Consider the following 25,501-nt stretch of genomic DNA (forward strand, 5'->3'; position numbering starts at 1 on the left):
TTACCAAGAGCAGGTAACTGAACGAATCAAAAAGACTTTTGAAGCTACCTATTAGAGGTCCTGAAATATTTCTGAGCTCCCTTCTGACTATACAGTGGAAAGGGACTCTGAGACACGTTACCTCCCTTTACTTTCCAACGTGTTAGTTTCCATGCAGAGAAAACACAGGGACATAGCTGAGACCAGAGTCACAATGCATCCGAATGGAAAATGTTGACACAGCCTAAATTATATCTGTGACCATGTCTGTGCACAGATGCTTTATTTACCAGTCCATCTGTGGTACCTTCACATCAGAATTAAGTATACAAAACATATGAACTGAATATGCATCTGTGACCACTGTATTTTTCATGTTTCCTATCTCAGTCTTTCTCAGGTCTAACTGCAGGACCATCTACCATTTAAGAAGAGGCGTCTCACACAGTGGTGCCACAGAATTTCCAAATTTGTACAAGTGCAACATATTTTCATCACAATTTTTTATCGAAATCTTGTAGGTATGAGAACAAGCGTGCAAAAGTGTGTCCACAATTTCTGTTTGGTTTATTTTACAATGGCTTCTGGAATCAGCTTCCAGTATCTTACAGATTGAGATTTTATTCAGTATAACACTGTACCTGATATTTAGCATCTTAAGATTTATAAAATGAAATACTGCATTTTAAATGCTTTCTACTAAATAATTAATCAAAGACCTTTTTTCTGTTTTTAATGCTAAGAGGGAAGTAGATACAGAAAATAAAAGGGAAACAATTCTGAATAGAATCAAAATAAAGTAACTATTTCTCAAAAGTTTCTACTTTTAATTAAATTACAACATTTATGAAATCATGAAAGCCTGGCAAATTGGACAAACAAACATAGTCACAGGAGCCTTAAAACCAGGATTTTTAAGTTTTCACTTACGGCACTTGGCTTCATCACGGTTATTTGAACAGTCAGGTGTAAAATCACAGTATTTGTCAGATGAAATACATTGTCCATCCCCACATGAAAAAAGTCCCAGTGGACAGTAAAAATATGAATAATTAGCATCTGTAAATTCTGTTTCCCCTTAAAAATCAGAAAAGAAAGCATAAGTAAAAACACACATATATATATATAAAACTCTAAGAAGTGCTTTTTATCATCTTTGAATATAGTAATGTACTCAGCATAAGGGACAGCATCACCTTTGAAGTGATTATATCACAACTGATAAGAAACAAATTGAAAAAGAAAAAAATTGAAGTCTGATGCTCTTAAACTGTACATGATTCTCCACAATATTAAAAATTTTTCTGTGAAAAACTATCAAAACCTCCTTAAAGTTACACGGCCATGCTCCAGTTCAGAGGCAAGGTGCTGTGTACAGCAGCCTCCTGTTTCCCCCCCAGTTGGGAGTATGTCTTTCACAAAACCTTTCTGCTGTAGCAGTGGTTTCTCTGCATTAGCTCGCAATGAAAGTTCCGAGAAGCCAAAAGTTTGATGTTGCACCACTACTAGCTTGCACCTCAATCTACACATTAGAAAACACCCCAGATTTCAATGAATAGGGAAACAAAAAGTCAAGGACTACTGGTTTTATTTCAGTAGATTTCCAGAAAGAGAGCAAGTGGGAGCAATGACATGCAGCTTTTCAGCTTTTTTGTTTAACTTAGCTTTTTTAGATACTCATATTGCTATCCAGACAGAGCTTTTTAAAAAAACACTCACTTCTAAACATAATATCTTTGTGACTGATGGGTTAATAGGGGAGTTGTAGGGCAAATAATTAAAGGAAGTTAATGTTTCTCCAAATACCTAGCTACCATCAATCAGACTGTATATAGGGATCAGAGAAGCCTTAAAAACACAACGCTGAAGTTTTCTACTATTCCTTTAAATTTTCCAATAAAGAAGAATTTCAGAGATCTTCTTGGTAGAAACCATCAGCATTACCACTGACTGCATATGTTCCCATGCCATTTTAGAAAAGTAGTCATTAATAGTCAAAAAGACCAGAAGCAGCAGTCTGACAGAAGGTTACATTTTGTACTTCCTTGCATTGGCACTTCAAGATTACAGAGTGTGAGTACACAGGCAAGCTTGGTGGGCACTTACTGTATGTTAGGTATTTGACAGTAATGATGGGAGAACCCTCTTGCCCTAAAGATAATGCAGTGGAATTTACTCTTCAGTGGAAGATATAAGATGTTTGCTTCTGTCTGCACCCAACTGTGAATGTGGGCAGGTACTATGTAGTAAGCGGTATCTGGAATTTTCCACCTGGTGCACACTACTTATAGCATATAGTGTATAACACTGGATGAGATGATTGATTACAGCATACAGACTTTTTCCTCAGATTATCCCCTACTTTCTTAAAGATGTCTTGAAGTTACACATAAGAGATATTGGGGAAAAATGAAAACCACAGAACTTGCCTTCACTTTCTTGTCTGACACCTGGAAGTGATCTATTCACAACTCCACATTCCTCTGTTATACTGATGTCGTCAACAGCAACAGTAGCATTTGTTGTTAGAATAGTAGCTCGTAAAAGAATCTGTAAAGACAAATAAGTAATTTAGCTCATTAAAGGTGACATGATAAAAAGACATATATATTCCATCATAATTTACAACATCTGCACAGGAAGTAAATACCACCTACAACCAACTCCGAATACCAGCCAGCAAAAACTGAGATTTGATCAAAGTCAGAAATTTACTCCTCAACTGTCAAAGCCACAACTACCTTTACTTATGGAAAGTTATGCAACCCAGATGACCTTGCTTCAATCTAAACTGGTAAAAGCCATCACTACTTGAATGAACTGACTTCCTGCTAGAACCTTTAAGTTACACATCTTTTTAAATGAGTGATTCAGGGTTACCAAATAAGATGCTTTACAACTCTATTTGTGTTCATCTATACTATGCCTGCTGAAGTCAACAACGTGTGGTAAAGTAATTGTAGGGATTGTAAGGATGAATTTGTAAATACAAGGAAATATTCAGGAGATCATAAGAGGAAGTAAAGCTCAGTTATAACTTACCAATAATGAGAACTGAGTGCCCTTTGCTTTAGACCATTTTATAGATGAAACATAAAATGAAGAGACCAAAATTGGAATTCTGATTTGCTGAATCCTTATATTTGAGTTGCTGATTCCCCTAACAGTTCCTTTCTAAGTTTTACTAAAAGTGTAGCAGTCTGAGAGTATGTAAAAATAAAATTAAACTCAAAAACTACTAATTGTTTCTGTGATCAATGCTGTAAATCGAAGTATCTGCACTTATCCTGCCTTTAGCCATCATAATTAGGCCCTCACTCTGATCAGCAGTATTTATAGCAAGTTCATTTTTTAAAAGCTCCTGCACTATTGCTACTCAACTTTTATTACAAAAAGAGATTCTAATGCATACAATACTGAAACAATGGTGATGTTCTTTAATAGCTGCGTCTATTGAAAGAGCTGAATAGAATTCTTTTTTATAGGAACATTAAAGAACAGAAATTTTCTTTTCATATTGAATTATAAAAGTAAATGAATTCTAAAGGCCAAATGACAGTAACTTTTTGAAAGCAATGTAAATATAATTTCTAATTACCTGAAAAGGTAAGTTCTCAGCCACACTTTCTACAGGTATATTCGCTTTTGTCCATTGCATCTCAGGCAATCCTGAAATGTCACGCAATTTTTCCAAACTTCCATGAAATGCAGTTCTTTTAAAGACAGAAAGCTGGGTGTCCTGAGATAACCGGTACCAAAATCTTACCTGTTGACAGTTTTTAATGAAAGAGTTTAAAAGATATATCATCAATCTGCAATAAATTCAGTGCCAACTCATATACGTACATTATAACACAGAATGACATGACAGGTCTAAACACAGGCTTGGCATAAAAGAAAGAGATGTATGAAACTATGGCATGCTGAGGAGCAGTATTATGTCTAAAGATAAAACCATAATTAAAAATAAAGCTTAGTTTTAAAACTTACTTTTAACTTGTGTCTATCAACTGATGCAGACCAACTAATGTGACCTCCCTTGACTATTTTTAGCTTAGTAGGGACTTAGAAACTTCTCAAAGATTATTTTTCTTTGTAAATGCTGAATATAGGACAGCTTCATATGTATGCTAATCTCAGAAGTGCAACAGTTGAGATACTTATATGAAAGAAACCTTATGATCTTCTATTTCCACAATCAACACAAATGAAAATTATCTGAAGACAGATATTTAAAATAATCTATTGGTCTCCTGAAACAAGTGGATTGACCAATATATGGGAAGAACAAAGAATGTAGGTGGATGAGGCTACAAAAAACTGCTTGCCAAGCAGAAGAGGTCAGAAAACAGTGAGAATCGCAGTTCACTATGCCTCCCTTACAATACAGAATGAACCTGATGCATTTAAAGTTTTTTGGTTTTTGCTTGTTATTTTTTTGGTTTTCAAATACTACCTAGTCAAAAATTCAGCTGAGAACTGCAGGGAAGAAACAGAATTTTCAAAGACTAATGTTTTTTTCCTTCCCTGTGAGTCCCTCCTGATTCTTCACATAGTGAAAGGCTAAAATTTCTTCAGCTGCAGACTCTTTACTTCCCTGCACAAGCCTTGATAATACTTGAATCTTCATGAAGGTAAAACAAGAGCTGTAAAAATATCTCTTCCCAACCAGTTCTCCACCCATCTTCACACGATCTTACGCAATAAATCTTGGATTATCACAATACAGAGAGAAAGTTTCCTTTTATTTTTTCATGCTATATCAACTTTTAAAGAGAATTAAAAAGTACAGACCATTTTGGGCTAATAGCCGAATGAAACCTAGGTGTTTTTTTGCAAGCCAATAATAAATATGAGAAAACCCGTCTTTAGCCCCAGGACAAACACAGATGCATGTGTTAGCCAGCCTTCAGTTAGACATGAGACAATTAAAGTCTTTTATTTGAGCAAGACAGCTGACACAATAGGCTGTACAGGTCATGGAAAAGCATTATATTAGGGACTGTAACAGGCAAAACAGCCTTAGGGTAGTAGTGTAATTTTTACTTAATTTAATTTATTGTGAATTAATGTAAATTTTTAATCACTGGTTGGGCTACTGAGGAAAAAGAAAAAAGAAAACAAACACTAAAACACAAGCCTGATCAAACACCTTTCCTCTCCCTTCCCCAGGCCAGTTTAACACAAACACTTAGCCTGCCCCCTTCCTAGACTTAATTTCCCTAATTTTTGCTGCAGGTTACACTCAGTCTGGCCCAATTCTGTTGGTGAAGAAACAGGTGGAGAGGGAAGTTGGGCACGTGAGTAATGGTTTCTTTCTGGTGCTCCCTATGTGTTCCCCTCCTCTGCTCCTTGCTTCTTTCTTTTCTTCTCCTGCTTCAGCTCAGGGCTTTGACAGGCCACAGTCCCTCTGGGGTGTCCCTACCCCAGCATGTGTTGCCCTGACCACAGTCCCTTGGGGGGTGTTCCTGTCCCAGCATGGGTCACCCACAGCAGCAGTCCCCTCAGAGACATACCTGCTCAGCATGGACCACTTCCTTCCATGGGTACATCTCCAGATGTGTCCCCAACAATATCCCCTTCCACAACTCTCTTCCTTGTTTGTCCCCAAGAGATATTTTTTTCTCTTTTCTTTTTTCTTTTCTTTTTTCTTTCCTCTTTTTTCTTTTTTCTTTTTTATTTTTCATTTTTAAGGGAACCAGACTCTCTGAGAGAAGTCTTTTCTTCAAAAAATTATCACATTAGCATCTCTGTTTAAGCTGTAGACCCTTAGTATGCCGAGAAAATTGAAGAACAGGACTGATGAATTTGAGAACTCCTTACATTCAAATAATTGACTAATAATCTGAACATCATCATACATGTGGATTCACTACCTTTCACCTCTGGCCCTGAATTTCATTCATAAAATTGGCAAATACTCCAAAAACATGACATCTGCTATGTATGAAGGAAAAGTTTCTTTTTGTTTGTGGTTATGAAATATTATTGTTACAACCCACTGCTACTTTTTAGTGTCTTCTGGCTTCACAGCTGATAGACTTGGTCTCTCAATTTGCCATAGTGTTTCTTTTTTACCCATTCCTGTAAATCATGCATTATATAAAATAATCTCAGGACTTATTAATAAATTGAAAACCTTTCATGTAACTTTTTTCCCCACTGGACAGCTTAAGGAATACAAAGCAGCAGGTATGCAAACACTTTTCATAACGAGCCAAAACAATCTAGATGTAAGATTTATGTTTATCAAACAGTTTTTTAAGCAAATTTGTGTTCTCATTGCGTAAGAAATAAAATTACCCTCCTCCTCTATGTCTACATGTTCTACTTTACAATGACTCCTGTGTCCATTAAAAAGCCATAAGCAGAGAGGTAGGACTGGAAATTTGCTTCTGCAACTCCAAAACCTTGAGCTAAATGAAGATATTTCATAGCTGACATCTACAGCAAGATTCAGAAAGAAGAAATTGCAGAAAGAAGTTACTTCTAAGCTTCAATTAACCAGTAAGGGACAATATAAAACTGTTATCCCTTTTTTCCATTTTTCTTTCTTTCTTTTTTTCTTTTTTAAACAACTGGAGCCAAAGAACTTGTAAAGCTATTAATAAACATAGATCTCTTTATGTAGATCCTTTTATCCTCTCAGTGGGACATCCAACAGAGGGCAACATCTCACATTTATACGCAGAGAGCATAACACACCAATACACATCCTAATGAGCAACCCCTACTCCTTGTTCTTTCCCAGAAATAAAAGTCTGTAGGGAAAATGTGGCAGAAAGCCAGGCTTCCAGTCTTCAAAAACACTCTCTTTTTAAACATTTATAGCTGGATAAGAATTCGCTGTAGTTTTTGTTGAATCTGGGAACTTTAAATACTTTCAATATGTGCTTACTCAATATTAAAATTGGTTTATTTTCTGACTTTGAACTAGAGAAATGTATGTGCATCCCTGCTGCATTTGTATTTATTTTGAATGCAGGCCAAACTGCAATAGATCTAACCAGAATGATTCATTGATTCACATACAGTTGTGCCCAGTATGCCTTAAGGGGTTCTAAGACAAATTAATCTGAACCTGAAAGGTGCTTATCTACTCAGTATCAAAGTCTACAAAAGAGATATGAAACTGCCTGAATGAATGCACTGCTCCCAGGAATAATGCAACACACAGGGCTCCGGTGGGATGCTGCGAGGCCTTCTGTGTTCCCTGCAGCAGCATTCTGCTTGATTTCATTCTGCATCCAGTTCATTTCTGATTCTTTACAACACTAAGATGCCATGTGACGATTAAGAACTGAGAAAGTGCATCACATGCCAGCAAGGCATTGTTCTTAAATTGTTTAAGAGGTTTCTACGCCTCAGCTGCAAGTTGCAACTATTCAGATGAGATCTGGTAACTCATTAATGTGCATAGTCCAAGTCAGCTACAGTCTCCCCTAAACAGGTTTATCTAAGCTAACACCTGTTTCAGGTCCCTTACACAAGAAGAAACCTAAGAAGCCAAGGTTCTGCTGGAATAAAATTCTGCTATTCGTTGGGCCTTCTAAGTGCAGTACCTCCACACATTGTTTTCTGACATTTTTATTTTTGAAAAAATGTGTTCCTAAGTAAAATTACAGTCGCTGTTCTACCCTGAGTCTGAAAAATTAAGCATCAGTCTAAATTTTATTTTGTTCCTCTAAAGCCTCTTTTTGCCTGAACACAATAAAATTATTTTGGCAAGCTTTCCCTATCTTTTCTTTTTCTTCTCTAAACCAGGAGGAACTATACAGTAGCAGAAAAAACCAACATCATAATGACACAACTTAGCTTCTCCCCCATATGGTTTAAGCTTTGAAAAGTTATGGAACAGAAGACAAAAAAAGCCTCAGAAAAAAAGAAAAAATATTTTAAAACTGTACGGCATCTATTCACTTTATTCAGTGACCAAAAGGATAAACAAAAATACACTTGGTAATGTTTCATTGTATGTATATTTCTTTAATAATTTAATTATATATTTAATATATTTCTTCAAATTCTGTTTTAAAAGTGTATATATTGTTGAAAATTTCAACATTCTAGTTATAAAACTGTATTTTCATTTTTCATCTAAGACTTTTCTGGTTTTTCACCTTCCTGACCCATTTTTTCCAGGTAGCTTTCTGGTTTCTCAGATCAACAACCATGCTGGCTGGTTGCTTTTGCATTCCTCTGCAGAGCCACAAGACATTTGACAAAATAATAATTTCAAGGTAAACTCTCAAGTACAGCACTGATTAACTTAAAAAGTGTCCTCCTCAAACCATCAATTAAACTTTAGTACCTGTCTGGAGCATGGTAGCTAATTCTCTCCAGTCACACCAACATAGTTAATCTATATAGCAAATTCAAAACACAGGTCTCCTGTTCCCGCACATGGGACATGTTCGTCTTTCCTGCCTAACGATGACAGTGTGACTCTCTGCCAGCATTTGCTTGAAAGGCAGGCTGCTTTGACTGTGAGTCGATATGGCCCTGATATTGTTATCCAGCTAGGTTTGCCACAGCATACAGAAACCTGAAGCATAGCCTTAATTCTGAGTCACCTGGTGGATGCTTTAGAAAGAATAATAATCAGATATAACAAAATGGCAGCAAAGCAGTAAAAAGACTGTTGCACCTCACTCTCCCCAAAGAATTGGTCTGTAACTCTTTCCACTGTTATTGAAATGGTGCCAGTTTTTCAGCAGCAACATTTACAGCATGAAGAATACCATATCTGCACACCAGATGAATGATAGCTTAAAAAGGTGGGGAGAGTTAATATCAAACTGTTACCTGACAGCAGGAAAGCCCAGGGGACAACTTGACGAGGAAAGGGCTCCCCAGATGAGACACGGCCGTCTTTGTGTTCATCTGATGTGATCCACTGAAGTAAATGAATGCTCCTGCAAACAAAAGTCAAAGAAATATGAGAAATATGTCACACTCCAATGGCAAATAGCTACCTCAGAGAGATAACTATGTGCTCCATGAAGCACCTAAAGCTTATCCATAAATGTAAACAAATGAAACAGATTTGCCATCGGTTCAGTCTCTGTGGATCATGAGGAGAGACTTGTAACAGGCTGTGACAACCAGTGTCTACGTAGGCAAAGACAAAATAGAATTGCTAAATGCTCCTGCCTCTTTCCTCTGCAGTAAAATTAACATGACTGAGTCCAAAGCTGAGGAAAAAAGGAGAAGGAAAAAAGGATATTTGGGCAGCCATTGCTAAGGCTACCCTGTCATGGTGCCTGCAAGCACTTAAACGTGAGGAAGTATATACAGAGCCCTGCAAAGGGAGTTCAGATGTTGCTTCTGTGAGGGCTTTACTGTGCAGACCCACTGGATACTTTTTTTTATCTGTCATTTTCAGGCAAAACCTTTAAGACCTCCATCCTCCAAACACTACAGCTACTTCCCATCACCTTCACATGGTGTCCTTCTGCTCACTGCACAGGCTAGGGAGAGCAAAGGGATTGCAGTAGCTGCAATACAGAGCACCCTGGAGATCAAACAGCATAGACCTCAGCTGGGATCCCTAAAGGACACATTTTAATTGGCTTAAATAATGTTTCAAACAGAATTTAGAACAAAAATTAATTTGCTTTAGGGTACAGTATTCACTCTCAACGCAGCCCAGCCAGTTTTAAGCATGCTAACAATGTTGCAGACCATGGGAGCCAATGGAATAAGCTATATTTTCTCATGGGGTCCACAGACTTGACATTGTTGTCTGCGCTAGTGGGGATGAAAGCTTAATTAAAGATCTAATCTGAACTCTGGCAAACGAACTGCCTTTGGATTTGAACTACAGCAGATGTGCTTCAGACAAAGGTAGGGAAGGATAAACATCTTCAAGGGGCCCTAAAGCAGCATATTCTGAATGCCGTCAGTGCTGCCTTCACTGAATACTGAGACTTTTTCATGAAAGTCTATGCAAAACAACACTAAAGGCTCAGTCTTGTTTGCGCATTGATATTACACATATTGCCTTACATCTTGGAAAATCAGCTATTGTGCTGCCACAGTCATACTCCTTAGCCATTTATTTCCCATGGATACATAATGAAGCAGAGGGTTAAGTCCAGCCCCACGTGAATAATCGCATCGCTTTAGCAAGGCTGGCACAAAGAGTTGACCGTTACAGCTCCTTGTACAAACAGGCATGCTCTGCTCTGCAGCGCAAGGGAAGCTCTCCTCATTGGAATGCAAGGGCACTTCAAAGCATCCTCTTTTAATTTGCAGCTGAGGCTTTACAGTAGTCTTGTTAAGATCTTCATTAATCAAAATTTGCTGCTGCCCTCCCCAGGAGAGAAGAGAGACAAACACTCTGTGGTATCACAAGCAACTGTTGCAACATGTAGGACCTTTATTTAAAGTTGGCAAAAATTTGCACAAATTCTGGAAGACCAGTTCTAGAGCTGTGATGTGGCTTTAGCAGGCACAGAGATAGGTGGGTACAAAACCACCTCAGAAAGACCTTTGCACTAACTTATATGGGGAATGCACCATTACTGGACTTGAGAGGTGTTGCATAGTAACCTCAAGATCTGCTTGAGGCTTCAACCTATACAACATATAAAGATGTGAACCTAACTTGTAATAATTCAGGTATCGAAGCAGCGTAAGTGCAGCAGCACACAGTTCCATATGGGCTAATTTAACATGCTGCTTAGGTTGCAGAGCAGATGTTTCTACCAGCAGCCTTCATTATGACAACATTACACCTCAGTTCTCACCAGCACCTAGAATAACCCACATAGGAAAGACACAGGCATATCTGTGTCCTTCTCTGGAGTTGTGAGAGATCAGAAGCTGTGACACAGTAGCGTTTACAGACAGGGCAGTAACGGACATCCAGTGCCACTCCAGAGATACAATAAAATGAAAAATCAAATAGCTTCTGTGAAAGTGAAAAGCAACTTTGGTGCATTTCATCACTTGGGGACCAATGGAAAAAAGGCATATGACTGTGTAGTTACAGTTATACAGCGTGCACACACATACTCGCATCCCACTAGGGTTTGCTCAGGTGAATTTTAATCCTGGAGTTCCTCTACCTCTGAATGCTCAAGGTGGAATATTTAATATTTCACAATCCTTTAACATGAACATGGGAGAGAAGTGTGGAGGTCTGGCTGTAAGATGATATACATCATTAAAAAAGTTTAACTTAAAGAAGTATTAGTCTATAACCCAGATTTTGAAGTAATCTAATCTCCACTGGAAGCAGTGTAACAGATAAATTTTAATGAAATTAAAGTAACAGAAGATTTGCCAGTATTATTTGACAATGACAAACATGCTAGGCAGTTTTAGTTTTATACAGATGCTGTAATAACATTTTCATCTTGGAAAAATACTATAAAACAGCCCTCTACTGGAATAAACTTTTTCCAGCTGAATGCATTGTACAGCAACTATGGGCTGAAGGAAGAACAAAGGTTCAAAGGATATTACACTCATCCTGTTTTTCCCAGACAAAACTGATTAATTTACATGCACTCTACAAAAAGCTACAGTGATATTTTGTGCAAATAATATTTTCAAGAATGGCCCCTGTGTGAATATTGGGTACAAAGTTGTTTTCGATATGTGAGAACAGAGTTAGCTGTGTCAGTTCAAAGGTTGAAAATGAACGTTACAAAGGCACAGTAACCAAATCACATTTAAGAAAGAGCATCCCTGAAAGACTAGCTTTCTGTAATGTTACCTATGTCATATACATACTATGTAGCATCCATTTCAAATCAGTTTTTATTATCAGTCTGTCACCATTTACAAGTACAAATACTCATCACATAAGGAGGATAATAATAATAATAATAGAAAAAGAAGTCTCACCATGTCCAGTATTAGTTGTATGACCTCTGTCAGGGAGATTCCTGTCAAGGGGAGCCTGTTCTTTCATTATGTTCCAGTCAGCATCACCTATGCTTAGTGACTTCCACCCACAGAGGTCAGTCTCAAAATCACATATAGTGTAATTAGCTGTTGTAAGAACAACAATAAGAGACCATTAAGTTGAATTTACAGCAAGAGTTTAACACCAGAACTGTGACTGTTTTGTATTTGGGTGTACAAGGCGTCTTAAAGAAGCACTGGCATGTTTCACTGAAATCTGGATTATTCAGGTAGATAAAAAGTTCTACAATACAGGTACCAGATCAGACAGGCCCTTCTTTTCTTAATCAAACTCAGAACCATGAAGGTTCTGAGAGAATAAACTATAAGAGAATAAACTATATTGTATGAATGATGAGACCTGTACATAGGTTGCTGATAGATTGTGAAAGCTATATTATATATTTTTAAAAGATGAATTTTACTGGAAAGTTAATTATGAATGTCTGGGAAAAAATCAAAAGTACTTAGTACTTTAAATACACTGAAAGTAAAGATAAATTAAGCTTCCACTTTATTTTTGAAAATGAGATTTAAATTTATGAATTATTTAAGTCTCCTATAAATTTTTATTGCTAAGTGAAATACTATTTTCTCAGTTGGAATAGATTAGATCAACTTAAACTGTGTAACAATCTCACACACTTTTCGATCGCTTGAGCAAAATTAGTTATTTTGATAAGGAAATCACAGAATGGCAGGGGTTGGAAGGGACCTCTGGAGATCATCTCGTCCAACTCCCCTGCTTGAGCAGGGACACCTAGAGCAGGGGGCACAGGAACACATCCAGGTGGGTTTTGAATGTCTCCAGGGAAGGAGACTCCACAACCTCCCTGGGCAGCCTGTTCCACTGCTCTGTCACCCTCATAGGAAAGAAGTTTTTTTCTCATATTGAGGTGGAACTTCCTGTGTTCCAACTTGTGTCCATTGCCCCTTGTCCTGTCATTGGGCACCACTGAAAAGAGTCTAGTCCCATCCTCCTGACACCCACCCTCAAGATATTTATAAGCATTAATAAGATCCCCCCTCAGTCTGCTCTTGTCCAGGCTGAAGAAACCCAAGTCTCTCAGCCTTTCCTCATAAGGGAGATGCTCCTGTCCCCTGATCATCTTGGTAGCTCTTCGCTGGACTCTCTCCAGTAGTTCCCTGTCCTTAAACTGGAGACCCCAAAACTGGACACAACACTCCTAGTACAGTCTCACTAGAGCGGAGTAGAGGGGGAGGATAACCTCTCTTGATCTGCTGGCCGCACTCCTTTTAATGGAGCCCAGGATATTGTTGGCCTTCTTGGCCACAAGGGCACAGTGCTGGCTCAGGGTCAGCTTGCTGTCCACCAGCAGAGCAAGATCATTCTCAACAGAGCCGCTTTCCAGTAGTTCAGCCCCCAGCCCGTACTGGTGCATGGGGTTGTTCCTCCCCAGGTGCAAGATCTTGCACTTGCTTTGTTGAATTTGATGAGGTTCCCCTTGGCCCAGACCTCCAGCCTGTCCATGTCAAAACAGTGTAATCTAAGATTTTTCTTTCCTCATCCAGAACAGCTTCGCAATGCTACACTTAACTCTTTGGTTGACTTATCATAATTGTAAAAATTGCTTTTGAACTTCTTCTAGCCTTCATGGCACATTTATCCTATCATATCAGCCTCAGATGTGATTATACATATTGCTCCAATCTTCACATTGTACAAAACCAAAATTAAATGCATGTTTGTTGAAGCACCGTGGCAGTAAAGCTCCATAGTAAAGGTCTTCCTGGTACAAAAAGGTTATTTGAGCAGCTAAATCTTAAGGTACAAAATGAATAAAAATTATCTGTATCTCTTATCTGGATTCACTTTATACGTTAAAATTCAGTGGAGCATGCTTTTCTGTTTAGTGCAGTGTATTAGTTAAACATGAAATGGTTAACTTATTGAATTACAAAATTCTCATGCTTTTTACAAGGTACCTTCTTAATTAGACTCCAGCTGCTAATACAATAAGGTAGAATATGCAAATTGATATCCAGGACTAAACTGTTTTTTTGCACAGTAATTAATACTATGTCTAGTAATTGTGCTTTCCTTAGCTAAGTGGTCCTGAGAGAACCAATGTGACACAAAGAAGCAAAAATTCTTTGCTTAAACATCTCTTTCCTCTGGCCTCCCTAAACCCTGCAAAAGGTCTTCTGCTTAAGAAGCTGACTGCAGTGGCTGCATAGTAATATCCAAAGAGACATCAATAAACGACCACATAGACACAAAGAACTTACTGTTGTATACGAAGCAACAAAAACCTGTTCATGGAAGGAAAATGCCAGCCCAAAGTTAAAATAATGGTTTAAATATGGAAGAGAAATCAAGATGGTACTAATGATCAATATTTTACAGCTCAATAAGGTATATAGCATGGGAATTTTTTTATTCTTTTAACTAGAGGTACTTAGGGCCACAAGAAGAGATGGCAATATGAAGATCAACAGTTTTTGTGCGCTGATGACACCAGATGTGTTGTCACTTAATGTGCTCGACACCAGGTTCAGGGTTTTTCACTGGCTCATAGTGAAAAGCTGACTGTTGAAGCTACGTTTGGAAATGAGATACTAAAAGAATTGGTGAAGCATCAAGGCTGTGATCAGAGGAAGCTCATCACTGCCCTTGTTGATCAACAGGAAGAGAGAATTCTGGTGAAATCATAATTTCTTACATTGGTAGCCACCAGTACAATTTCTTCTTAAACTATGGGTTTAGAAAGAAATGTATAAACATCATCTCTTTGGTTGAATATACAAGCAGCGGCCAAAAAAAAAGGCACACAAAAAAAGACACAGTTCCAAATCGAATTATTTTCCCAGTTAATTTTTTCAAACTTTATTCAAGTCTGAACACAGTTATAAAGGTGGGAAGAACATTCATGGTCTTGTGCTTTTGGGGTTAGTTTTTTTTGGGGGGAGGGGGGTGGGGGGAGTGGGACAGGGAATAATAAAATGCTGCTTCAGATCACCATATATGATAATGTTGACCACATTCTAGATGCTACTCTTTTTTCATTATACCTGTCATTTAAAATGACAAGCTCTATACCAACACCCAGCCATGCAGAAACACTGGGCCAAAGTCACTTACCAAGCCCGTGTTCCACTATATGCAGTTCCTGGAAGTGATACTTTGTTTTTAAAAGTATTGATATGTTAGGAAACAGCTAGGCTACAAATGTGAGTGAAACCCAATTGTCTGAGTTAACAGTTTGACTTAAATTTTATCCCTACATAATTCTAAAAATTTAAGGGGTGCATGTAGATGTTTAATCAAGTTTGAAAAAAAAAATAATGTTCTGTGCTTTGTCTGAAACACAAATCCAAGTAAGGCAGTTTCTCAGTGTATTTTTTCATTGCTCAAACATGAGTAAACTTTGAGAAAAGCTCCTTTCCCATCAAAGCAGTGTACAATTCATTACTAACAGCCTTTTTTCTACATTTTTATTTGAACCTTTAAGTGATTGTAGGGAATGTTTCACTAGACATAGTTGGAAAATAAGTGACTGCACAACCTATATTTTTTGAGGAGTCAGTTTTGTAAGATAAACAGACATAAAACATATTTCTGGTATATTATGTCTTTTCCTGTGGAACCTTTTACCATTAGAGCTTATGTTTTCTATTTCACTGGGAAGATTTCACTGGATTCAAACTGCAGAAAGATTTTCCACATTCTGAAAGCAAAACCAGTTAATACTCATTTTGGGACATTCGTCTATTTTTAATTCAGAAAAACGGAAAGGAAATTAGAAAGGAAACAACAACTTACATTCATTTTAATAACAAGTCAATTTTGAAAGTTTGTTGTTTTGGGTTTGGGTTTGGTTTTGTTTGTTTGTTTTTTTTGTTACGTGGGTATATCAGTACATCTCAACTAGTCAAGGAGTAAATTATTACACTGGTTCTGCAAAGACAATTACTCCAGGAGGTGATCAGGAAAAGAAGTGTTCCCCAACACAACTATTTGAATTTCAAGAAATAAGTGGAGCTTACTAAAGCCATAAAATATGCTGGAGAGATTTTTCAATTAATGTGAACCATTTTTCCACATACTTTTTTAAAAAAAGAAACAGGAAACAAAGCACATATTCCAAGAGCACTACGAAGTTAAATGGAAATGTTTCTTTCTTTGACTAGCTTACTCTACCTATCCCAACTCCTCTTGAGGGAAAAACAAAGCAATCCTGTTAGCTAGGCTGGGTTACCAGCCAATTAACATTGCTTCAAATTTGCTAGTCTGCAAATGGATGAAGCTCTTCAATCCTACTCTGGCAGCTCAATCAAATGAACACAGCTGGGGATGCACAGCTTGTCTCTCCATCAGACTGGTGTTTCCCTGACTAATAGCATTGAACAGGGAGGGTTGCTACCCTCGCTCAGTGTGGTAACGCCCAAGCTCCTGTGGAGTTCGGGGTATAAACTATCTGTATGATCAGTGACCAAAGTACAGCTGTGTGATTACTTTGTCATTACTATTTTGTCATTTCTAGCTAACATTTAATGTCATTTTGGGAAAGGGAAGGGTTATGCATATACCTCCTTACAGACTACCTGTGCACATTCCCTACCAGTCTGTGGTTAGTATTATTTATCTAGATTTTGTTAAAGGATTCATGGAGAAAGTTTGCAGATGGCCATAGGTCATCTAGCCTGAAATTCCATACGTCATAAGTCATTAGACAGATCTCTCATAACACCCTAGTCTCTTAGGTGAAATGGCCTCATTTCCTCCTGAAATGACTCAGTTACCTTGCTTAGGGTTAAGAGACTGGTGCTGTTAAGAGAATCTCATGTCAACTCTGGGTCTGTCGAGGGTATGCTTACTTTGAGTTAACTGTTCCAGTGAAACACAAAGGTAATGCTACACAGTGTTTATAAGCAATTAAGAAGTCTGTGAAAATAATGTGGGTGTAGCTTTTCTCCAATGTACACACAAGATTGATGGATAGGCAATTAATGTGTCACAGGAAACACATAAATGTGTAGTAAAATTAATATTTGAGACAAAAAAAATGCTCTTTCTACTCTAAAGTTGAATGGTAATAAAAGGATTTGCATAATGTGTTTATCTGCTCTAGAAGATTTCAAGGATTTGCAATTGTAAATTGCTATACTGTAAGTGAAATGCAGTAAAAAGTACATGGCTTTAAAATTATACAAGTTTCCTTCGTTAAATGTCTTCATTTTCTAATAATAAATTATTATTCTATTAGTAATTTTTATTAATAAGTTAATTTTCTATTAACAAATCCTATGAAAGGCTGAGAATATTTAAGCTAATACTAGAGATGCAAAATTAAAACCAGAACAGCTAAAGACAGGTGTTTTAAGGAAGCTTCAAATAAGGCTAAATGGGAGGTGATATTCTTTCAGAAACAGCTGTAGGGTGTCCCACCCCACAATCATTTTGAATCTACACAAATGCTGATGAGAATGCTACTGTATCAAAGTGTAATAACACTTGAAAACAGCAAGTGCTTCCTAGACTTCTTGCCAAGTTGTTAGGATTCCTACCTCTTGATTCATTTGTGATGTTATTATATATAGTTTTTATGTTACACATATGTAATGTATAATAATAGTAAGTATAGTGCTTAAAATATTTGTTATTTGGTATGTCATTTAGTGCAAAGCTTCCTTTATATTAGGTAGGAAATATAGTAAAGACATCAGCATGAAAGGGATCTTTTTGATCCTTCAAATGATCTAAGTACTGTATCTGACTTTCTGTTTTGAATATATTAACTAGGTTTTGACTATTTATTATCAGCCAATGTAAAATAAGGAATTTAGAAGTGATGTCAAGTGTTGTCAAAGACAACAATGAAAATGTAGAATTTAATACTAAAAGCATTAATTTAATAATTTGTCACTTCATTAGATTCATTGATTTCAATAAAACTACTTAAATAATTGTGGTTATTCATGTGCATAAGAGTTTTCTAGACAAGTTCCTAATTTTTTGAGACTTTAAAATACTTAAATATTTATATAAATAAATATAAATTTATTTATACAGAGATTAAACAGAAAATTTAAGAAGCTTTATAAAACATATATTTGTTCTTGTAATAAATTGCATTATTGTAAGACCATTCATGCCAATTTACCAGGAGCAAAGGGAAACATTACTTTTCTTTCCCCATTATAATGAAGCAAAGAAAATCCTCAAAGAAGAGAGAAATCCATCACATTGCTAAGTAACAGGTGTCTGCCTTTGTTTTCATTCAGTATGGAGATCTGTCAGCTCTTTCAGTACATGCGAGTACTTCATCAAAGGAAACTACTGAGGATGTGTCCAAGCATAGATGCTAAAATACCCAAAAGAATACAGGTTAAAGTATGCACTATTGTACCAGACAGGAATTTTTACTGAATATCATGGAGGACAATTTCAAGATCATGTGGAAAATGTACATAATGGGAGGAAAAGAACAAAGGACAGAAATAAAACGTGATTTTTCCTTCAAGTCTCTTTTGTTTAAGACTGCAGAAAGTGTCAGAAATATGAATTTTCTAAGCTGACCGAACTGCTGAAGAGCTAAATTCCATGTTTAGTGTCCTCGTTCCTGAAAATGAGTGTGCGAAGTATCCAAGACAGTACTAGCCATTAAAATAGGCCAAATTTAAAAACATATATTGTTATTTTAAAGATGGTTGTTTTTTCTTTTCTTTCTTCTCAGCCAGTAGTCAAAGCAACATGCAACTGTTATCAATTACTTATATTTTAGGAATGCACCTTTTTTCACCCTTTTTTGAGAGGATGAATATCACTTTGTACATTACTCCAACAAAATGATACATCTTTAACCTTTGAATGACTCAACACAGAGTGAAGTGCACAATCCCTACGTCTCAGGTTCAACTGGGTGTGACATTTTCTTTAAATTAAAATACACCAGGAGTTAGTGGAGAATCAGTGCCATGTGGTAACCAAAGGTAACTGCAGAGGCAGCAGCAGACAGTGGAGCACTAGGGACAGCTATTGAAGAGGGTTTTGCATCGGCTGGGCCTCCCATCAGTCCTTGTCCCAGCACCCTAATTCTGGAGGTGCCACAAAGGACAGTGTTGAGATCCCCAGGCCATTCTGACCTCTCTTTCTTCTGCCCACTCTCTAGTTTTTCTGACCTATCCACATGAGCATGATGGAAACAATATCCTCAAGAGTGAGTCTCACTGTGATCTTTCTTTAACTATAAAATACTGACTATGTCTAGGTTATTTCATCTTTCAGTTACACAACGCCAATGTCCAGTGTCTGAGGTACAGGGGTAAAAATAAAATAAGAAAGTGTAATGCACTGCATGCAAAATATAAATGCCTGTAAGTCTTTAGATTTATCTTTATTTTCACTTTGTGTAGTACTAATAACACCTACCCTTCAGCTGGGACAATTATTTTTAATCCTCCTTTTAAATCTTAAAGTTATTCTTCTGTATTCCCTGTCATTAGTCACCACAATTCTCTCACATTGTTACCAAAGTGGGAACACTAAATAGCTGAGAAATAAAGTCCAATTTGTAAAGTACTATTCACTTTCATTCCATCCTTCTGCCGAAAGAGCACAAGAGGACTCTCTGCACTCATACTAATACACACTAAGAACTAGCAGTGTAGGGTCAAGTCTTGTAAAAAAGGAAAACAGATGTCTAAGAGGGATGCCCTGTAGACTTTAATGTTGGTTTAGACTCCACCCAGAGATAGAACAGTATAAATCTTCCTATTTAAAATGTAATTTAGACATATGCACATATTACTCATTTCAAAGATGGCTCCTGCATGGCTATTTAAGTGACTGAAAAGATTAAAGGTTCAGACTGTGAGTTGAAAAAATCCTCATAGTCACAAATAGTTCCTGAAGTCTTCTCATGAAATTTGAATATAAAACATTATCAGTGTCCTTCATCTTGCTATACTGAGTGACAATTAAAATTTTAAATTCCATGTTCCAGCAGCAATATATGTCATTACCAATATCTGAAATATGTGCACAATTTTAATCTATTACACACATTTAAGTGTTACTATCACAGGGAATCATATATATAGATACACATTGTATAATATTAATTTTAGAAGGAATAGGGTCTCTAAAGCTACTTTCACACGGAACTCTAAAATGTTTCAGAATTATTAGAGACATCTTCCAGTAATTTTAGTTATTTTTTCTCTTGACTGTACAGTAGAAACTGGTTTCTAAGCAAAGTTACCTTCGATTGAAAATATCATAACAAAGATATAGCTTCTGAACTGTAGCTGATTTGTGTGTTGATTTGAATCACCATGCAAATATCATGTCACCTAATGAATTTTCTGACAATAACTCATAACCAATCTAAATTAGAAAAGTGTTTAAACAACAAACCCCAAGGCAGGTTTCAGTCCCTCTCAAATTAGGGAAGTAGAGGTTATAAATGTTGTATTCCTGCAGACACTTAAAGAATTATTATCTGGGTACAAAACATATTGATGAGGCCAGACAGAAAAGGCTATTAACACTGTCACTATCCTGTACATCATTAAATATTCTGGTAAAAAGAAGCCATATAAATAACTAAGGTTTTTAGCCATTTCTTGGATAGACCTGTTTAGGTTTCACAATACTTTTCAGCAGAGGGTCCTTCTAAAGCAGTGCAGTTCACTTACAACAGGCTGCTGGATCCTCATCACTGTGGTCAGAACAATCTGGGTGAGAGTCACAGGCTGATCCAGGCTCTGTGGACTGCCCATCTGTGCAGGTGAATTCTTCTAAGGAGCAGAAACCTGGTGGCTCTGATGCTGTAGTATTCAAGAGTTGGATGCTATTCAGACAGATAAAACCTGCCCTGCTCTGGAGTGTTCCTTTAAACATAAGCTGTGGATTGTTACAGATAAAATATTTGTGTTAACATACAACAGAAACTTATTTTTATTTCCGTAAAACAGTAATGACTTATGTGTAAAAAGAACTGGATACATTCCATTACAAAACCACATCAAGTTTCAAAACAGAAGCTGAAATTTTGTATGACTACCTCAGGTTGAATCTTCTGAAAATTTTCAGCTAAAATGGTTTGACAGATTCCAAGAATGGAGTTAAGTAGAAGCCTGCTTTAAAGAAAAAATCCTAATCTCATAACTATTTGACTAAAAAGTTGAAATGCCTTTGTGCTTTAGAAGAGTGACCTGACATATAATATCCTAAAGACTCAATCTTCTGCTCTGAAGTCTCTTCATAACCCCGTTTTGTAGATGCCCAAGATAAAAAATTTCAGTTATGCTCACAAGTGAATAAAATGGGTTAGGGACTGTCCTCAGACAGCAACTGCAACAGCATAGCTTAAGAACTGATATCTCTTCCACCACTAAAGATGGCTGCATCCAGTCTATACAGTGGGATTGGTCCCTGCCTCCTGGCAATGCTTGAACTGTTCCAGGCATTGTCTTGGAGATGGCCAATTTTCTTGAGTCAAAGACTTGCTAGGGACCATGCTAATGTTTTAATTATATGGGCTATCATGGCAAGCCTTGGGCCTGTGCCCTGGCCCTGTTTATTTTACTGCTATTGGCATAGACATAGAGATTCAAGGAGCATTGGTCTCTCCTACAGAGTTCCTTTTTGCTGACCAGATTTTACACAAGCTGATTTAGTGCAATGAAGTTTCAGAAGAACACTTCTTACCCCTCACCAATGCAGAGCCCATCAATACTGGGTCTCAAAGCAAGATTACCTGACTTGTGCTCTCCAAGTTTCTTTTACCCGAGCTAAATTAGCAAACAGGAGGAAGCAAGCTTGGATTCTTCAGAAAGATGAAGATGTCAATGAAAGAAAGCACTGAGATGCAGGAGTTAGAGGCACAAATCAAAAATGGAGTTGTGGGTTTTGGCAGGCTGGGACATGGCCAGGGTGAGAGTCTCAGAAAGTAGTCATGTGCAAGAGGCACAAAGTACAGTGGAAGGAAAGCTGGACAAGAGTTTCCAACAAAACAGAGGGAAACTAGAATAAACGTGATTTGGGGCATAAGCAGAAGGCGCTAACACGCTCCCGGAAGCCAGGGAATCAAGTTGGACTGAAACATCAAGAGCCATTATCCCTTCTAAGAAATAAGAATGATATACATCATTATCTTCCACTAGAGACAATTTCTTCAAAATTACAAAAGCCTTCTAATACCATCCATTCTGTACCAGTTCAAACAGCAGAATGCTATGCTGAAAACATTACATAGTCACACAATTAAAGACAGAATTTTTCCTTCCCTACGCACAAGTGATCCTTGCCGTCTTCGTACAAAGGCTGCTTAAGGTTGGCTTTCTATCTGTCTGTATATACACAACCTCAGCAGCCTTTAGTTTATTTATTTTTAGATACTATAGATAGTCTTATTACACACCTGGTTGTTTATTCACACTTGTCCTTGTAGGATAAGGAGAGACAGGCAACAACAGGTACTTATAACCTACTAGCTCGCTGAAATGCATTCATTGTAATATATGTCAAAACATCAATGCCTGCACCAGGCTTATTCTTTGTCCTTTCACAAAGATTACATTTTCAGCTGATTTTTGAGCCAGTAAAATATGATGGTTATTTACAGAATTATGAAAAATAATTGTAAATGTAAAATTACTTATAATAGAAACTTGTAAAATAATTTAAGAATTAAGTAGATGCAAATTTGCCACCTTCTCTATGCCTGCAAATCCAAGGGGAAGATATTCTCTCACAATTAATGGTTTGCACCATTCCACTGAAATCCCACAAACTTCATTCACATCATCTCACTTAAATGAGTTGGTAATACCCAAGATGGACTCAAATACCTGACTACCTAAAATATGGTGAGATGTGTATTCATTTTTTTGCATGTTATTAATGACAGATGCTTCAATCCGTGATGTTTGTGTAGATGTTTTGTTGAGCTGTAACCAGAGCTTTACCCACACTGAAGCAATGAAGAACAGCAAACTCTCCAGGATACAAATAATTTTAACAATTTTTTAAGTTTCCTAGACACTTTATAAACAATAAGGGAAAGCATTTTCAAAAATCAAACACATGCGTTTTTCTTTCATACCTTTAATTTTTGTAGCCCTGTTGGTAGCTGTACAGCCACTTTGACCCATTCCTTCTTAGTCATGATGTTGCTTTCCCACAAGGTACGCTCCTCCTGTAAAATGTAGAATACGATGATGTTATAAAGCTAATTTTTGGTCCTCTATAAATTACCAAAGCCAATTTTTTTCCTCAATCTTTTCATAACCTAGCCAAACAACCAACATATACAAACTTGCTCTTTGTGAGGAAATACAGCTTCACATATTCGTTCGCAATCTTTGCACTGAGCTTTATGGGAGAGAGGGGAAACGACATGTTTACTGTGATTAAACAGGTTAATCACATAATTATCAGGAGTCAGCTTGGCAGAATTAAAGTGAATTAATATGTAAATTAAGCCATGTTGTTGCTAAATTTAACAATATGTTTCCATGGTGCTCTCTACATTAGTTTCTTTTTCATAGATAACTGTTTATACTATTTTGTGTAATAATTAGATTTAGTTTCCTTCAAACTGAATTTGGGGTATGTCAAAATTACCCAATCAACTGTGCTAAAAACATGTTTGTTTGTTTGTTTGTTTGTTTGTTTGTTTAAATCTGTAAAGCAAGCAGGCAGAGTACTACCGAACAAGTTCTAGTCATGTTCTGAGTTACCTCAATGCCCATTTCCAGTGCAGTTCCTAAGGATAACAGCAAGATTGCCAAATTTGGTAAGGCTCCCTTTATGCAAGCACTCCAAGCCCTTTTGATTCAATACTCTGACAAAAATATCTCATGCTCATTCTGCTTCTGATCATGATCCTAACTGAAATATGCTGAGGCCAGTATAAAGAAAAGAAATGTTGCAATGCGAAGTTCATATCCCTAAATAAAATATTTTCAAGAATCAGTTCCAAAATAGAGCAAAACCAGAAAGACAGAAAAAAAAATGTAGAAAAAGTTTATACAGGCTATACATACAAACAGATTTACCATTACAAGAATCAATAGTGAGACCCTTTTTAGGATACTGTGCAAAGTACTTTTCCACAAAGGATATTACAGAATTAGAGGCAGTTCAGAGAAAGATGCAAAGCAGGGTAAGAGAAATAGGAAGTCTCTCATATGGAGAGAAATTGAAAGGATATAAAAAGTTTACCTTCCAGGAGATGAATAAAAGGGGATATGAGAGGTATGTGGAACGTTATCAATACTACAGACAATGACAGTTACCTTTTTTTCCTGTCTTGCAATATAAAAAAGAGGAGGAAGATGCTGTCTACTGCTTGATAGACCAAGAAGCTGAGCCAACAGAACAACATTGATATGATTTGTGACATGTAGTCAATTACTTACACTGTTTTCCTACCAAGGCTTGAACTGTTATATTAACGAAGCTAGAAGACTAAATTTCTATTGAATAAGTTTTCAAAGATCAGTTTTAGAAAACCACAAGACAGGACCAAGCCAATATCCTAATCCCAAACACTAAATGACATTAGAGATCAAATTTGGATAAACCACATGACACACACTTGATTTCAGAAATAAAAGTCAACTGTGAGTTTCCACATCAGTATAGTGTATAAGTATTTGTCAACTTGCTCGTGTGATAGATATTCAGCAAAGTCTTTTAAGGTCAAGGACACTTTATTCTGCATAAAACTTACTTCATTTTGCTAAATAAATCAACTTCCAAAGAAAATCTATTAACATTTTTTAGCCTATGATAGTTACATATAAGACACAGAAAAAGACGATGTACTAGGAACCAAACTGCATGGCAGGTTAAAACCATAGCCTGCACTTAAGTGTCTGCTTTCAGAAATGTTTTAGTTAATGTATCTGGGCATGCACACATTCCCCCACATGTACATGTACAAACTCTCCAAACACATTTGTATACCTTGTGGGAACATTCTACATCTGTTATTTATTTGACAGGATGCATCTGGATACTATAATCTTGTTCACATGCAATTAAGCGCTTAGATACCCATCCCCATAGCCATCTTTCTTCCCAATTCATTTTAATAAAAATAGCTTGTAGCAGTAAACTTGAGTTTTCTGTACATGTACCAGTATGCAGAGTTTCTAGGGCTGTTTTTCACACTGACAGCTGTAAATCACCTCAGACACAACAACTTTTTAAACTGGCTATTGTTCCGTGCAACAGACACTACCCTCTGATTTTATATAGCTCTATAAGCCAATAATATTATTTCCCTTCCTCACAATATTTTCTCAGTAGTGTTCATCCTGCTTGTGAGATTCTTCCACCCCTTTTGTACAAATGTGTTAACCCCTCTAGCACATTCCTTGTGTCTCTAGCTTTCTTTAAAATGTTGAATGTATTGCTTTTCCAGTACTTTCCCTCAAGATTTATTTTGGTGATGCAGGGGATCAGTTGTTCAAAACACCTTCACACTATTCCCCTAATTGTGATATATTATTATCTATAAACAGGTTTTTGTAAAGCTAAAATGGGCAAGAATTGTTTATTTTCCCTGCAATTTTTTTTTTGAGACAGTGCTACTTAGTTGAAGGATAGAAAAGACAATCATGAGTTTTA

General features: G+C 36.9%; 1 protein-coding gene across 1 annotated transcript in view; it reads right to left on the reverse strand.

Annotated features, from left to right (window-relative positions):
- MALRD1 (MAM and LDL receptor class A domain containing 1) overlaps positions 1-25,501 on the reverse strand; it is a 282,805-nt gene that overhangs the window by 222,976 nt on the left and 34,328 nt on the right. Inside the window, 6 exon segments of the mRNA XM_075082688.1 lie at positions 2,409-2,529; positions 3,578-3,745; positions 8,785-8,894; positions 11,836-11,982; positions 20,557-20,764; positions 22,968-23,060. Of these exon segments, the coding sequence (XP_074938789.1) occupies positions 2,409-2,529; positions 3,578-3,745; positions 8,785-8,894; positions 11,836-11,982; positions 20,557-20,764; positions 22,968-23,060 (847 nt within the window).

The sequence above is a fragment of the Phalacrocorax aristotelis genome, chromosome 2, assembly GCF_949628215.1.
Source record: "Phalacrocorax aristotelis chromosome 2, bGulAri2.1, whole genome shotgun sequence".
Lineage (NCBI taxonomy): Eukaryota > Metazoa > Chordata > Aves > Suliformes > Phalacrocoracidae > Phalacrocorax > Phalacrocorax aristotelis.